This window comes from Carcharodon carcharias, chromosome 17, assembly GCF_017639515.1.
Source record: "Carcharodon carcharias isolate sCarCar2 chromosome 17, sCarCar2.pri, whole genome shotgun sequence".
Lineage (NCBI taxonomy): Eukaryota > Metazoa > Chordata > Chondrichthyes > Lamniformes > Lamnidae > Carcharodon > Carcharodon carcharias.
This window is the reverse complement of record NC_054483.1, coordinates 75,761,228-75,778,323: the sequence shown is the minus strand read 5'-3', so window position 1 is coordinate 75,778,323 and position 17,096 is coordinate 75,761,228. Positions and strand designations below refer to the sequence as shown.

At 38.5% G+C, this 17,096-nt stretch overlaps 1 protein-coding gene across 3 annotated transcripts in view; it reads right to left on the bottom strand.

Moving 5' to 3' along the window:
- wdr11 (WD repeat domain 11) overlaps nucleotides 1–17,096 on the bottom strand; it is a 120,405-nt gene that overhangs the window by 59,558 nt on the left and 43,751 nt on the right. For all 3 annotated transcript variants that reach the window (XM_041209852.1, XM_041209853.1, XM_041209854.1), the window contains 6 exons: nucleotides 16,603–16,717; nucleotides 12,069–12,267; nucleotides 8,977–9,086; nucleotides 5,567–5,743; nucleotides 4,149–4,233; nucleotides 1,749–1,855 (listed from right to left, as the gene is read on the bottom strand). In XM_041209852.1, the coding sequence (XP_041065786.1) occupies nucleotides 1,749–1,855; nucleotides 4,149–4,233; nucleotides 5,567–5,743; nucleotides 8,977–9,086; nucleotides 12,069–12,267; nucleotides 16,603–16,717 (793 nt within the window). The remainder of the gene's footprint in view (nucleotides 1–1,748; nucleotides 1,856–4,148; nucleotides 4,234–5,566; nucleotides 5,744–8,976; nucleotides 9,087–12,068; nucleotides 12,268–16,602; nucleotides 16,718–17,096) is intronic.

Sequence of the window (17,096 nt, the reverse complement as noted above, 5' to 3'; positions counted from 1 at the left end):
TATGAACCCCTGTCTGTCATCCAGAGCACATGAATACTGGGCATGACCAGAGTGTGCATCAAACTTTGCGGAGAAAAGAATGCAAAATAATACTGTAGTTTGAAGATAAATTAGTATGCAACATAATTAGACAGAAGGCTTCCGACCAATACTTTAAACTACATGGTTAGAGTGACCATTTTAGAAACATACATACAAATGAAGAGCAGGAATAGGACATTCAGCTCCTCCAGTCTGCTCCGCCATTTGATAAGATCATGGCTGATCTGATTGTGGCCTCAACTCTAGTTTGCTGTCTACCCACATAACCCTTTGACTGTAACTTTTAAATAAAAAAATCTTTTCTGGAATATGAAAAACTGTTTACATATTGGAGATCCTCCTATTTTCAATCCAAATACACAAAATCCATTAAGTTACAATAGCTCTGTGAATCTGCAATCACTCTATAAGTATTATGAATGTTGCAATACAACGAAGCTTAATAGATTTCTATTACATTAACCTACTGGAATATCGATAAAATATATTTCATGGATACAGTAATTAAAATATTTTTTTATATAGTGAAGACCATTCTAGGTTACTTTAAATATATCCGACTGACATTTAATTTTCTTTCTTCGGGGCTTTTCTGAACATTAAGCATGGGAACTCACTTTAGCAAATGATTAATATTACAGTGAAAGAAATTATGCTCTTATGCCTGAAAGAAATATAAGCCTATGCGCCAACAATCTGCTTTTGTCTGCAGTATGTATTCTCTAGCAAGGCTGAGGGGAACAAAACAGAAAAAAGACATTTTTAGCATCTCTCTTCAAGTCTGCAGATAATACGTAAGTGTAAAAATTTGCTGGAATTGAATACAATTTAAAAAAGACTTCTTGGATCTAATCACAGTCATCATTGCTTGAACATGTAAGTCAATCTCCAATGGAGCTTCATGTGCGCAGTTAAGACTAGTGGAGTACCCAGGTCAATCCTACAGTGGTTGAAGGCTGGGGTGATAATTGGAACCGGAGAGACTGAGAGGGGAAGTGGAAGGGCAGTTGGGAGAGCAAGACGGGGCAAGAGTAGGAAAGAAGAAATGGTCAGGCAGATGCAAGAATGATGGGGGGAAAATGGAAATTGAGAGGTGGTGAAGAGAAGAGTGAATGAGCAAACAAGTGAGACACAATGGAGGAAATGGGCAAGGGGCGGGAGGAGGAACTGAGGAACAAACCATCTGTATATCTCAATGATACTTTTGTAAACAAAGGAATCATAGATATATAATTCCAGAATGGACAAACTACATTCTGATCTAACTGGATTTACTTTAAGTCTACTGATAATCTCCTCTCTTACCGGTTTTAGCAACCACGAGGCTCTGATTAGGAACAAGATGAATGTCAATTCTCTGAGCCAGAAAAGGTTTCATGAATAGACACTAAATTCTAAACACAGAAGAGTAAACTCAAAATACTTCAGAGAAACTTGGACCAACTTTGCTACAAATTCATTATACTAGAGGCATGATTAATTATTGTTGGCTTAAAAAGTTTTAGCCTGCAATTAAAAGGAACCAATCATATAACCTCACATTAAACAATGGCACTTCTACATTAAAATCCTTCAATTCTGTATATTTCTTCAAAGAACCACTAAGCTAGTCGAGCCTATGACTAATTCAAGAAGCAACTGTTCACTCATCAACAAATTTCAGCCATGCATAATATGAAGTAAGCAGCATTTTCAGTTCTCCTGACCTGTTGGTAGATCAACCAGCTGTAGTTCATTCCGCACCAAACCCAGGTTGTTCGGTGTTGAGGTGGCAAAAGAAAGGAAACTGGTCAGGCTTGCCCATTCAATGCCCCTATAGGAAGTCCGAAAACAAATATTTAAACTGTTAACTTGAACATAATCTCAATTCTTACCATAAAGCAACATTAGAAACATATTGCATTCAGCTAGACTAAAGATATTGAACTTAGTAACTCATTGCATTAACCTCCTATTGTGCAGCAGTTACAGCATTTTTGAGATAACAGCAACTGGTATTTATATAGTGCCTTCAATGTAGTAAAACATCCCAATGCACTTCACAGGAGCATTATCAAATGAGGTACTTGCTACATAATATAGTCACAGCAAGTATCTTTTCTAGTGCTGGAAGCCAAAAAGCACCTTACACATATATTTTACAACAGGCCTTTGCATTTGTAATATTGGCAAAATTGCCAGAATTTACCACTATAACCGTGAACCTGACTGCCACTTCTAGCACGTGCACAGTTAAATGTTGTCCGTAATTCCTTGCTCCTCCACAGGGTGTGCTGTTGGAACTCGTCACAGATGGCACTCTTTAGAAATCACTGATCTGACAAGAGCTCTTTTTTACAGTGTAATACTGTTGTTATAACCCTCTCTAAAAGATACACCTTGTTAATGAGGTGTAACTGAGTTTTTGATTGTGTCCTAAATTATAATTGATGAACAACTTCTCTGGCCCTTACATTTGTACAATATCAAATTTTTCCAATGTAATTAAAAATCCATAGCTTAATATAACATTTTTACATAGATACTTTCACTTCAAATGTACATGTCCCAATCTTTATTTTGCTCTCTGTAATTTTTTTAAAAAGTGAAGGGAGAGCGCGTGCAAAAGAAAAGCACAGAAAAAGAGAAAAAACTAATTAAAAATTGTTGAAATAATGAGGAGAGAAACCAAACAAATGAAAATCAAGAAAAACGTCCAATAATAATTAATCTTTAATGAACTATACAATTTAGTATACCGCTTCCGCACAGAAAATATCCTAAGGAAAATGATAGGTTAGCAGCTCCAGGCCCCAAACTGTTTGTATGTAATTTAATAGAAAATCAGCTAGCCACTTAAAATCCACTTTTAATTGTTTTAGATTATATGTCCTCAAGTTCTACTGGGCTGATAACTTGAATTAATAGCTGCATCTACCTAATCTATGCCATTTAATACTTTATAATCCTGTACACCAATAATACTGCACATTTTAAAGCTCCTTAGCCTCTCTTCATTGCTTATATTTACACTTGGGTTAAGAGTGAATAGATTATTTAAGAATCTTAAGTTATAAAAAGGCAGCAATATACGGATTATACTGTATATTTTAAAAGCTCCATTGGTAATTCTCCTATTAAAAAGTTAGCATACGGCTTGCTGTGTCTTCCAAAATAATTTCCTGTATATATCTAAGCTCTCATATAGACATTATATGCAATCATCGCAACAGATGGTTTGACTGATATTAGGCTGTTCTAACAGTAAAGTCATATCTTATGCTTGCCTGCAATATTTTTGTCAAATAATAGAGAACAAACCTTTCACTTAAAAAATGCTTCTCTTTCAACCCTCTTCAATAACAACATGCATCATGTGGCAAAGAGGAAGGATCGGTAACCCACTGAAGCTTTTATCCAAGCCCCTCTGAAATGCAAGGGAAGGGAATGTGTGCACTCCTGAGATAGCAGTAACTACCCATTTTGTTTTCCCTCTTTTCCTTTACAGAGAAACCTATATTCTAGTTGCTACCTCACCTTCATGTTACAACAGAAATGATTAATGGAGGAGACTGGGTAGTTCACAATAGGTCAACTTGAACAGAGTCCTGGTTTCCAAGGCTGAGAGTTACATATGGCAATCCATTTCCTAATGAGTGGATAATGCAAATGATTTTAAATAGGTTTTGGACTATTTATATTAGTGCAAATGTATAGGAGTTGGTTAGTAGGTAAAAAAATCTCCATTGTGAAATATCAAAGATATCAACTTCAGCCATGCTTTCACAGTAATTAAATAAGCAAAAGCAAGTATGGCAATGTGGAAAACAGCTGCTGCTACATTCCCTCGGATAGTATTTCAATGCTCCTTTTTTATTTGCAGCAAGGCATGTGACTAGACAGATGTTTACTGGAAAAGCTAGTAATGCGGAATAATGCTGAAGCTCTAGGGGGGAAAAAGGGTCACCTTTCAAAACAGGGAGTCAATTTTGCATTTTTATGCTAATCCTGTAAAATCCATGTCTAATACACATCTTATTCATACTGATGCCAATGACACCATAAGTGTACTTTTCGCACTCCTTTAGAAAACTCAATGCAAGGAATTTGCATACTGAAAATCTTACTTGACTTCGCAGGAATGAATGCTTAATTCCTTGTGTATCAATCCGCTAGCAAGGTGATAAACCAACACAGATCCGTTGCTAGTACCTGTAATACATATTAATAGCTGATGGACATGTTTTTCATGTAGCTAATGAAATAATCCCATCAACGCTGTTTAGAGATAAAAATCCTATCGTCAACTAAGTGATCAGAGATAAGATGGGTCAAGTTGACTTGTGTGTTATTACACAGTGATATACACTGAAGATCAACTCTTGGCTATAATCATATCCACTGTGATTAAATTCAATTCTACAAAGTTGGAATACTAAGCCACAGGATTTTGTCAATGGCTCAGCAAGTTTATCAGGTGCCTAGATGAGCCATATCGTATCAAACCTGGAGTCTCCTGAGCCAATAGGTTCCCATTTAATTCCCAGTCTCTGCTATATCCATTGATCTGAGGTGGGAGAGGATTAGGGTGTTACAATTGACTTCAGTCCTCCCATTCGTAAAGTTAAAGGGAACAGCCAGAATTTCTGCTACTGATTGCTATTGAGCAACCCCTGTCAGAAGTCTGGATGTGCAAACATTGGGTGGGAACAGGATCAGGACTAGCACGATTATCCTCATAGTCCAATGGTCTGTTGATACCCGCTATAAAGAGCCACACATGAACAATGGTCTTAGGCAAGTAACCATAGCTTGAGCAGTGCTGATGGACACCCAACAAGCAGCTAATGCATTACAAAGGAAGCAAGGAATGGAAGAGGAGGAAAGTTATCTGGGGAGATAAAAAATGATTCTAGTTTAATGATTTAAAGGGCTTTAGAGAATGATGGTATTAAGAATGAATTACCCTACAATGTCAATCTAATCAGCTTACTTTGCAACTTATCACTTTGACTGTGTTTTAATATATTTGAGCTGTACGATGTATGCATGCAGTAGACAGTTCAAATATGCATTTTATACAAAGCATTAACATTATCAAATTAACATTTTTTTAAAAAATAACTATTCTGAATCACATTTTTCAACTCGTAGCTTCTGTTTTTCAAAGAAAGAAATGAACTTAACCACATTTGAAACAGAACTTGCTCACATAATAAACCCAGTATTTTATTTTTCTTAAAATCAAGCCAGAAACAATGGGATATTAGCAATACTCATCTACTAAGCTGCTCACTCTTGTGCCACAATAGAGCACAGTGAGGGCAGCTGTTGGGATTGTGACTCAACAAAATAATTTAATGAAATAAATATATTTTATGGAATGAAAGTTGATACAATTTTTATATACAGCTACAGCAGTAAGAATTTTCTCATGAAAAAGAGGAAATTATAGATTACTGTAAATGGGACCCATTACCTTTTGTTCAAACAGAAATTTCTATTTATTCTTAATAACATAATAAACCCTACATCAAGTACTCACCCACAGCCAGTAAAGGTTGGTAGTTCTTTATGTTCTTGGTAGTGAGCGGTGGACACATCCGTATGACAAAAGGTGGCAGTGGGAGACCTGACAACAAGCCAGTCAGCAGGAACTTCAGTTGAACCTCCTGTTGGTATGGAACACTCAGCTGTTCTTCACTTACTGCTATACTCTGTCCTGTCAAAGAGACAAATTGGGAGAATAAAACATGCGTTTATCAAAAAAAGTCATCTTAATCTTGTACCGCAACAGCTCAAAAGGATTATAGGTTATCAGAAGAAATGTACACTCAGACAATCAAATGCACCATGACCAGTTTTATTCCTGATTATGTCACACTCGAGGAATGCAGGGATCATGAACTGGCTGGGTTCATATTACTATTTCTGCTCCTTTATCCTGGCGGTACAATCGTATACTCTTTAAAAACTGAGTTAACTCGTGGACACTGGAATCCAATCTAAAACAAGTGCAAGTGTAAAGCTATCTAAAAGCAGCACAATAGTTAATATTCAGCTGAGGGCCCAAGAAGTGTCACCTGTGGAAAATAATTAGTTGGGGTTTGGTGGGGGGGTGCGCGGCAATGGCACTGTGAGGTTCGCTAAAGGCTCTTCCATTTCACTTTCTTACTCAAGAAATTTTGCAAGGCCTTCCTTGTGGACTTTTAGTGAATTAAGTGCACGATAAGGTACATTGAACATAGTTTATGGAGGGGAAAGGTGTGATGGGCTGATTGGCCATTTTGTGCCTCATGCTTTCTTATTTTTAAATGCTTATCCTGCAGATCACTCAAGAAATGCATCAGTTAATGAAATTGAATGAAATTAGAGAGGAAAAACGCAATTGTGAAATTTATACAAGCATTATTATAGGCAGAATATTAGCTATTTTCTTAATGTCACTTAGGTGAAGCTACAAAAATCTATACAGCCACAACCCAAGCTTGATTTTACTTATAATATAAAAGGTAGCCACAGAAAAAGTGTGATTTTGTATTTTCTGAAAAATTGAAAACCATAACAATCCCTCAGTATCATATTTTGTACAGTGCTATTTCTATTTAACAAAATGTAGCCCAAAAATTGATTAGATTAATAAATCATGAAAAGTAAGGAAATTTAGATTTGAAGAATGATCTATTTATCAAACCCATAATCCCTCAATATCTTAAAGTGAAACATGAGAGCAACTACTGGTAACTTTCAGTTTTTCATTGTTACTCTGTTGATTGGTTGGGAGCGGATGTGTAAAATAATACTGCACTGTGCCACATAATATATTCTACTCCACTGTCATCACGAATGTAGAGCGTTATTCAAGAATTCCCGGTTCCAATTCAATACTGGTCTATCTCCAACTGCAATAACTGCACAATTTTGGCTACCATTCAATTATAATAACATAGTGGTATTAGACATAATAGCATTGGGCAAATAGATTAACAACACGCAACAGCCATCTGACCTATGAGGAAGGATTACAGAAACCAGGAATATTTTTACTGGTAATGGCAATTCAGAGAAGTATTCAAGATTCCAAGGGATGTAAATAAATTGAATCAAAAGTAACATGTTTTATTATAATCACAAACAATACACCAATAGGTTATGGATTCAAGGTCAGTGCAGGAAATGTAAACAGAGACATTTAATACCTTTATACAAAAAAGTGAATAAACAGAACAGAGTACCCAGAGAAGGTTGTAAAGGCAAATAGTAGTTCAAGAGCGAACTGGATAAATATTTGACAGTCAAAGGAAATGAGTATTTTTCACACTTTGAGATTAGCTAGTGCTGCATATTACTCTTAGAAGTAGCAATGCTAAGTCGCTCCCATTAAGTATTTTCAGCATCCTAACTTCAAGAATGTGCCCATCCTACCCGATCTCTCTCAGTACAAAGGCATAAACCAATTGTGTCACAATGGTATCCCCTTGTGATTTGAATAGAATACTCATGTCTTTCCCATGGTGCTTCTTGAATGTCTCCATAGGCAGACTGAGCAAACACTTGGTGAGACAAGGCCAGACATGAATTATTAAGTTGCTTTACTTTACAACAGTAAACATGCAGTAAAATAGTTAAGATCACATTCACTTAGTTCAATCACGTTAAACATTCTTTGCTTTGTAATACAAAACAATGAACACGTTATGTTTTCCCACATCACTGATTTGCCTTGTTTGATCTAAACAAAATTACTTCTAACTACTCCATTTCATTCTAATCTTTTTTCCTTTGCTGAGCCTGACCGGCCTCACATTATTCTCCTTGAAACTTGACTGCCTGCATTGCTGTTGCTGTGTGTACTTTTCTTCCTATCTCTCCCATTTAAAGGCAGAGGAACCAAAGGCTTCCTAACATAATCAATCCAAGGTGTTTGCTAATAGTTTATTAGTTAATATCTACACAATTTTTCAAAGATCTTCCTCAAGGGCAATTAGGGATAAGCAATAACTGCTGGCTTGGCCAGCGATGACCACATGCTGTGAAAGATTAAATTTTTAAAAAATACATTAATTTATTATTTTTTAAAAACAGCATGATCATCATTTGTTTTAAAATTTCTATATTTTAAAGATAACTCTTTTCTTCTAAACCTTTCTATGGAAAAGTAGTCAAATGTGGCAGCACTCAATAAATGCATGTCGTTTCTTTCCATACTATAGATGAAGGGACAACTGTGTGAATGTATAATCTATATATAACATTTAAGATTATTGGTCATTTCATTAAAATGCATTTTAAAGTAGGACTGGAAGAGGGAGCTACTTTCAGCATAACTAACATGCTTCAACAGTTTAAAAACAATAAAAATAGTGGAGGAGGCCTTGAGCCATGGACACACATTTCTGGACTCAATTAGCAACTGCTCTGCTGACCTGAATTTTGCAACTGCCAGCAAGTGGATTCACAGAAAATTAGAGAGTGGCCTCCTGTTATATTAAAATGTGAACTGAGAAGCATCTGAATAGTCACATACATGACTTGCACGATATTTCACTGAGTCGCTTGCTGGAAACCTAATGACCAATGCCAACTCAGTAACCCTTTTTCTCCCATCTGAGTGTAGAGGCTATACACAGAGAAAGAAGGGTAGAGAGTAACAAAAAGACTGAAACTTTAAATGGTTTCAGTAAAGTGGATTTTACAGTATAACTTAGATTTGGAGGAACAATGGAGTGTTTTATAATAAAGGTAGCCCCCTTACACCTTTCATTCCACCCTCCCCCACCATATACATAAATTTAACTTCTTTACAAGCTTAGGCATCACCAGGGCTTAAAGAGAAGTACACTTTTTCAATTATATTTAATATATTACAGCCAATGAATCAATAGGAAATGCAAATCAGCCTCCACTGCTCTATGTGTTACAAGGTAAAAGTAGAGCAGAACATTACACTGTTACCTATCATGTTATCCAAGGAGAGATCTGGAAGTTTCTTCTGTTGGGTGCCCACTGGAATTCCACAAAATGAAACTGGACAATACAAAGGAGAGACTGTGGAACCTGAGTAGCTGTTAGAAACAGAAAACAACAAATAACTCAAGCAATAAAATAAAAACATCAAGCATAATAAACTACAACATTTTTAGCCGTCATATATTCATGACATGGCAACAGTGGGAAAGAATTAAAATATGCTAGTCAACTAAATATTAAGTAAAGAGATTCTTTCAAAAAATATTGCAAAGAATATAAGAATATATAAGGAATAGGAGAAGTAGACCATACGACCCCTCAAGCCTGCTCCACAGTCATGGCTGATCTTACCCACTCTTGATTCCAGAGGCCAAGAATCTGACTATTTCAGCCTTCAATATATTCAACAATGGAGTACAACCCTCTGGGTAGAGATCTCCTCACAAGTCACTGAGTGAAGAAATTTCTTCTCATTGGAATCTTAATTGCCCTTATCCTGAGACTGTAGCGCCAGCCAGGAAAACTAGCCTCTCGGTCTCCAACCTATCAAGACCCATCAGAACTTTGTATGTTTCAATGATTCTCTATTCTGATTCACTTCTAATTGTCTATATTCCAGACAGGATAGGCCCAATTTACTCAGCCTCTGAGAGGGCAACCTTCTCATCCCAGGAACCAATCTAGTGAATCTTTGCTGTACCACCTCCAATGCAGGCAAATCCTTCCTTAAATGTAGAGACCAAAGCTGCACACAGTACTCTAGGTGTGGTCTCACCACACAGACCTGTACAATTGCAGCAAGACTTCCTTCTTCTTGTGCTCCTGCATCCTTGCAATAAAGGCCAATATGATATTTGCCTTCCTACAAAACTGTCATTTTATGCACAAAAATTGTGCATTGAAAATTACTGATAAAGTTAAAAAATCTTTTTAATATTTAATAAAGTATTTTAACATCACAAAGCACACTACGTGCAATAAAATACTTGAAGTATAATGAAATGAATAGGCAATTTGTTTTGATTTTAGTTATATGCAGAATGTTGGCCAGGATATATGAAGAGACATCCTTGGACTTTCATGGATAGTGCCACAGAATTGTCTCTATCCACCCTAGATATCAGACAAGGCATACATCTCAATTTCACCCCTCATTACAAGGACTTCATTCCAACAGTACAGCACTCCATCAGCAGTGCATTGGATGCTCATGAACTGGGAAGGGTTGGGGGGAGGGATGTGAAATTGAACCAAAGATAATTTCAGAGAATTCTATCAAATGAACCAAGCCAATACTTAGTGCTCAAGTGAGCATAATTATTATGAACAATCATCAAAGCTCTGAGCATAGGTGCCTGATCTCTCTTTCTGTATACGGAAGACATCTTTATAGTTTGATTGGGGGCCCAAACTATAAAGTATGGAGATGTCGTGGATTAGAATATTTCTTTTATCTTTGTGACACAGGTTCAAATTAAGAACAGATTCATGAAGTAGGTTTGCACTTCATGCTGGCTGTAATAGTCTTGCATGAAGTAGATTTGGGCTGTGGCCCATTTCTTAGAGAACACACATCCACAGCACACATCTGTCCACTGTTCCATGTTAATGAGCAACATTTGGTGTGTAGCACATGATACACATGTCCTTGGGTTACTCCACCCCAACCACAAGGGCTTCACCTCCAACTGGCTGCGCTAAAGATGGCGGATCCGCAGTCCCGGGTTCCTCCTCCCTATGGGATGGAGATGTACAACCTGGGAGCACTCGACGACGAGCAGCAGTACAGGCTCTGGCACTTCAAGATAAATACTTGAATTGTCAACCAATATTACTTGAGGAACCATCTAGAAGTGGAAATGCTGCTGAGGGAGTTTATGAGGTCTGTGTTCCTGAAGAGATCAGAAGGTATTTGGGAACTTGCTCCCGAATACTGCACTGATGTGAACCTGCTGGAAAAGATCCATAAGATGCTGAAGGAGACAGCAAAAGAAATGGCTCAGAACTGAGCAGGCTCACTACTCACAAGGGAGCGTGGCATCTTCACTGGACACAGGCTCCAAGCTCATGGCACAGCCTATGGTATGCTTGTAATCTGATTGGTGCAATCAATTTAAAACCACCTGTTTTTGAGTTTAACACGAAAGAAAATACAGGACCCAGTGCAGCACTACTCCAGAGGACATATAATTTGGTGGGTTTTACAGGAACAAAGCAGCTGAATGAGAATGTTAGCAGTTATGCATTTAGATTTGAGTTAAATGTACAACACCCATGGTAATTAAGAAAACTTAACACAACAGTAGCTTCAGAGTAACCAGAAGAATAATTAGTCCTTTTTTACCCTGATTAGCATTAAAGCACATTGCTGACACTAAATGAATGAGGGAGCCTCACCATCTCTACAAGTATTACCTAGCTTGTGCTAGTACAAGTGTAAAACCATTCCACTCCCCATACGTTTAATTTTAGCATTGATAAATCATGAAAAAATATGAATTTGAAAAAGTATCAATGTCCCAGAACTATTTAAAAGCTCAATATAACCTTTGAGCTTTCAAAATGCTTTCCTTTCCTGCATTTATGACCTGAGCATTGGTACCATCAACCATGAGGACAGTCAATTGCTCAATTATCAGACTTGTGGAATTGGTGTCATGGTACTCATCAGTTTTAGCACGTAGTCTATAACTCAAAACATTCAAGTTAAATTAGAGCATTACCACAAGTGGCTATTGAAACACAGTCAATCACAATATTTAAGAGGGAATTAGACAAACATGAAGAAAATTATTGAAGGCTTCAGGGTAACAGCGAGGAAATGAGATACGAATCTAACACTGGCAGAGGCACAAGGGGTCAAATTGCTTCAATTTTTTTACTAAAATTCCTTAGACTTTTATGAATTTTTAAGTACTGAATGTAGAAGAAATGGTCTTTATAAACAATGAATTTGTAATTCTCAGGTGATTAATATTTAGTCACAGTACATAACTGTTTAGTCTATTAGCATTTTAAAATGTACATGTTTGGATATTGTCTGCTATATTTCTCCAGAACAGAATAGACAAAGATACCTGTAATAAGGTTTTGGCCCCAGTAAGTTGGATTTCAACTCCCACAACATCACTCTGCCATCACTGACAATCAAAGCAGCAGAATTTTCATTGACAGGACAGCACACCATGTTAAAAGGGCGAACTGTCTTAGTGACTCGGATTGCGTCACACTGACATCGCAGATCGTAGGTAAGCTCCTGAACAGGCTGATCTGGATCTAAAAACATTAAGAAAAATGTTATTTCAAATGAAAGAAAATCCTCTGTAAGCAGAATAATTAACTGTGTCCAATCAGTATGCAATTTACATCCTTATTCCAAAATGAAGAAATTATTTGGGCTGTACTGAGGATGTAATAAAGGTTTATATAAATGCAAGTTACAGAATCCAAGGAGTCTAGCACTGAAGGGGACTTTAATTGGAGATGACTACTCTAACACTATTTCTCTGCCCTTTCCCATCCATATATTAATACAGTTTGCCCTGCTACTTTTCCATTCAGAATTGCTCCAATGGGATTTTCAGCAGTAATCATTCATTATTTATCCTTTCAAAACCTTCTATAATTTATTATATCCCCTTTAACCAGTCCCATTCCATGACACATTTTTTCAAGCCTCTCTTAATAATTATAACCTATCATTCCTGGTATCATTCAAAGGAATCTTCATAATACCCTTCCCATGGTGCCAGTATGTTTCCTGCACAAAACTAAACACAATATTCCATCTGTGGCCTGGTCAATGTTATGTGCAAATTCAGGATCATTTTCTATCTTTTGTATTCAGTGCTCCTAAATATATGAAACACAGAATCCAATTTGCCTTTTTCACAGCCTTTTCCAGCTGCTGCAACAACAATTTGCATTTATATTGTTCCTTTAATGTAGAAAACATCCCAAGGCACTTCTAAAAGCGCACCACCAGTTTTAAAAATGTATCTACTGCACCTTTAGGTTTTTTCCCCTCCTCTCTCTTAGGTAAGCTCCTGAACAAGCTGATCTGGATCTAAAAACATTTTGGGGATCTTTCATTTCAGTGTTTTCCCGAGATATACTAATTAAATTGAACTGAATATGTCACCTGTCTATTCATTCCACTTAATAGCTATGCTCTTTTGCAATCTCATGACTTCACCCTCATAGATCATGTCCTATAATTTCCTTCCTGATTAAAAAATGACTTTTCATATTTACCTTTTACCTTGTGTGTTTAGAAAACCTCTCTCTATTCTGCTTTTCCCTTTGACTTAAGTTTATTTGCTCTAAAAATGAGACTACATGCAAAAATGCGGTTTAGTTTCAGTTTATGAAAGTTGGTGTTGAATCATAAGCATAATTGGAAAATTATAACATATCACAGTTTTTTAAACTTTTCTAAGAAAATGCATTTATGCAGAGAATTGTGTCTTCTGAATTGCGTCTCCTAAAGTAACTCTGATCACAAGGAACTTACAAGGCTCAATGTGGACATTGCTGTGCTGCAAATACTAGGCCCGCTCAAAGTGGATCACCTAAAGAGAAACATTACACCTCCTTCTGGCAGGGGAAATTGAAAGCAGCGACACATGAGCATGGAGTGCATTTCATAGTAAAAAAATGCTCCACTCGTGATGACTGAACCACCCACAGAAGGCCCAGAGAGACTTCTTACTCTTCGCTTGCCAACAAGCTAGGGTCCGGTTAACCTTGTGAATCTATGCCTGACACTCACCTCCACACCTGATTTCAAGGATCAATTCTATGAAGCACACACACTGTCTTCAGCAAAATTCCCAGCAGCATGGGTACTTCAACGCAAAGGTGGGGACCGACTGCACAGCTTGGCCTTAGCCAAGGTGCACAGGGCACCAGAGAACTGGCAAGATGAACAAAAATGGGCAGAGGCTGCTGGAGTTATGCTGCTACAATGGGACTGCGTATGACAAGCTGTTACTTCCAAGCCAAGTCGTGCCACAAGGAGCCTTCTGAGATCACACCACTGGCACTGGCTGGATCTCATTATCACCAGAAATACTACCCTCAACAGTGTGCTCTCAATCGTAGCTATCACAGCACTGACTGTGACATTGACCACTCACTGGTATTTAGCAAGATCAGACTTCAGCCAAGGACGCTATGCCAATCCAAGAAGAAGAAAAGTTGTCTTCAGGTCAACACTTGGTGTACCACTGACCCAGAAAGGATCCATGAGTTCCTTAACATCCTTGATCAAGTTCTTTCGGACAACAGCCAAGGTCAGAGTACAGCGAATAACTGCGACCATCTGTATAACACCATCTATAACTCTGCATTCACTGCGTACAGAAAAAAGAATCAGAGGAATGCTGAATGGAGCCAATTGCTGCAACCAAGAGGAGAGCTCTCGTGAATTACAAGCAAGTCTTTGGCAAACAAAATCTAGATGCTCTCAGAGTTGCTAGAATCAAGCCTCAGCAGACTGGTCAGCACTGCCCCAATCAAAACTGGTTGAAAGTTTGCAACAGCATACAATCTGCTGCTGAATCCAGTGATGCAAGAGGGATGTATGAAGGAATCAAGAATGCAACAAGTCCAGCAGCAACCAAATCAGCCCCCTTGAAGACAAAGATAGGGATGATCATCAGTGAACCTAGCATGAGATGGAAAAGTGGGTAGAGCACTATCTTGGACACTACACAATGGAGAACAGTGTCACCAAAGAAGCTCTCCGTGCCATTCCAGACTTTCCTGTCATAGAGGAGCTGAAAACCGAACCAACCATAGTAGAGCTCAACAGGGCCACGGACTGTCTTGCCTGTGGTAAAAGCTCCAGGAAATAGCCACATTCCACCTGAAATCATCAGAAGTGAAAAACCAGCACTGCTGCAGCATCTCCATGAACTTTTACATCTTTTCTCAAAGGAAAAACTTGCGCAAGCCATGTGTGATGCAAAAATAGTCAACTTGTATAAAAACAAAGGGGATCGCAGTGACTGGAACTATTGCTAAGGCATCTCCTTGTTAAGTATTGTGGGAAGGCCCTTGCTCTCGTTGCTCTGACCAGATTGCAGGCCCTGGCATCACACATCTACCCTGAGTCTTAGTGTGGCTTCAGAGCTGGCAGATCGACAGTTGACACACTTTGGCAGTTACAGAAGTGTCAAGAATAGCGCAAGCCACTCTACACTGCCTTCATAGACCTGATGGAGACCTTCCACCTCTTCAGCAGAATCGGAATCATTAAACTGCGGTGGAAAATAGGCTGCCCACCTGGATCCCTGGGCATCATTTCTTCTTTCCATAAGAACATGCAGTTTTATCAGTTATAATGGAGCATCAGTGGAAGCTTTCACAAATCAACAGTGGGGTAAAGCAGGGCTGCGCCCTGGCACCAACTCTATTTGATGTATTTTTCTCCATGCTGCTATTGTACGCTTTCAGCAAATCAACTGAGGATATCTACCTGCATGCCAGAGTTAATGGCAAGCTGTTCAACTTGGCAAGACTGCGCACCAAGATAAAGTGTGTATTGTGAATAGTGAGTCGTTGTTTGCTGATGCCGCCGTGCTGGCATCCCATACTGAAGTTGACTTGCAACAGCTTGTAAATTGGTTCTCTAGGGCCTGCAAGGAGTTTGCACTGACAAAGTGCATCAGGAAGCCCAAACTTATGGGCCAGGATGTGGAGGTTCCATCTTCCAGCAACGCTGACAACCTCACCTTGGAGGTCGCCGACAGCTTTACATACCTTGGAATCATTACCAGCAACCTGTCCCATGATGCTGAAATCAGTACCAGAAATGCCAGGGCTGCAGCTGTCATGTCAAAGTTCAAAAACCAAGTGTGGACCAACGGCAAACTAATTGAAATTACAAAGCTCTGTGCGTACCAAGTTTGTATTCACAGCACCCTCCTTTAGAGTAGCAAAGCATGGACAATTTATGTGAGTCAAGAAAAGCAACTGAACAGCTTCCACCTCTGCTGAATATGGTAAGACAGGATGTGGAGCATGGAAGTACACCAGCGTGTAGGGATCCCCAGCATGTTTGCACTCGAGTCAGTCCATTGGGGGTCATGTGAGCCGAATGAACAACAGCCTCATCCCCTAAGATATGTTCTATGGCGAACTTGCTATCAGCATGAGATCAACAGGTCACCCATGTCCACGATATAAGGATGTCTACAAGCGAGACTACAATGATTGGGGTCGATGCACAGGAAGTCCTCGCTGCTAACTGGAGTACCTGGAGACAAGTAGGAAGGAGGGGTATGGAAAAAGCAGAGGACAGAAGAAATGGCCAGATGGTGGAAAAGAGCAACTGACCTCAGGCCAACGCCCAACAACAATCTGTGCCAGCTGCGGAAGGGACTGCCAGTCATGAATCAGCTTCTATAGCCACAACAGACTATGTTCAATACTGAAGTGACACATACCTGGACACAGTCCATCATCTCCTAAGGTGGATGGATACCTAAACTCTGATTAAACTCAACATACCCAACTTGCTGATTGCAATCAATACTGATTAAAACTACTGCAGAAATAATCTGCAACTTGTTAACGAGTTACTTTATGATTGGCACTCATGCTCACCCTGCTCTTCACAGCAGAGAGCCAGTGAACTGGAATTTGCTCGACGGATTCTTAGTGTAATACAGCCATTTTCATGAAGACAGAATAAAGCATCCCGCTGACGGCAAGGAATGACCTAGGACAGAGAAACAGAAAAGAGTTTGAAAACATCAGTTATTCTGAATAGTGTTGTAATTAATGCGAGAATACTGGAACTTGGTGTGTGCTAGAATTTCATACAAACTGAATGCATAAACTTACATCTAATATTTACCATCATCTCTACTGCAGTATCTTTTATCAGGAAACAACCAAATGATATTATTAGGAAGTGCTCACATTATATCCACTGAAACTGTGATTATGCCAGCAGGGTGCATCCAAATATCTGTCCTGAATTTATTCAAACACTATAAAGTTCTCAATCTCAAAAAGGCAATATTGAAACTTAGCTAGTACTCAATCCTTCATAATCAAAACATATTGCCACCACATAACATCAGATTCTCACAGCA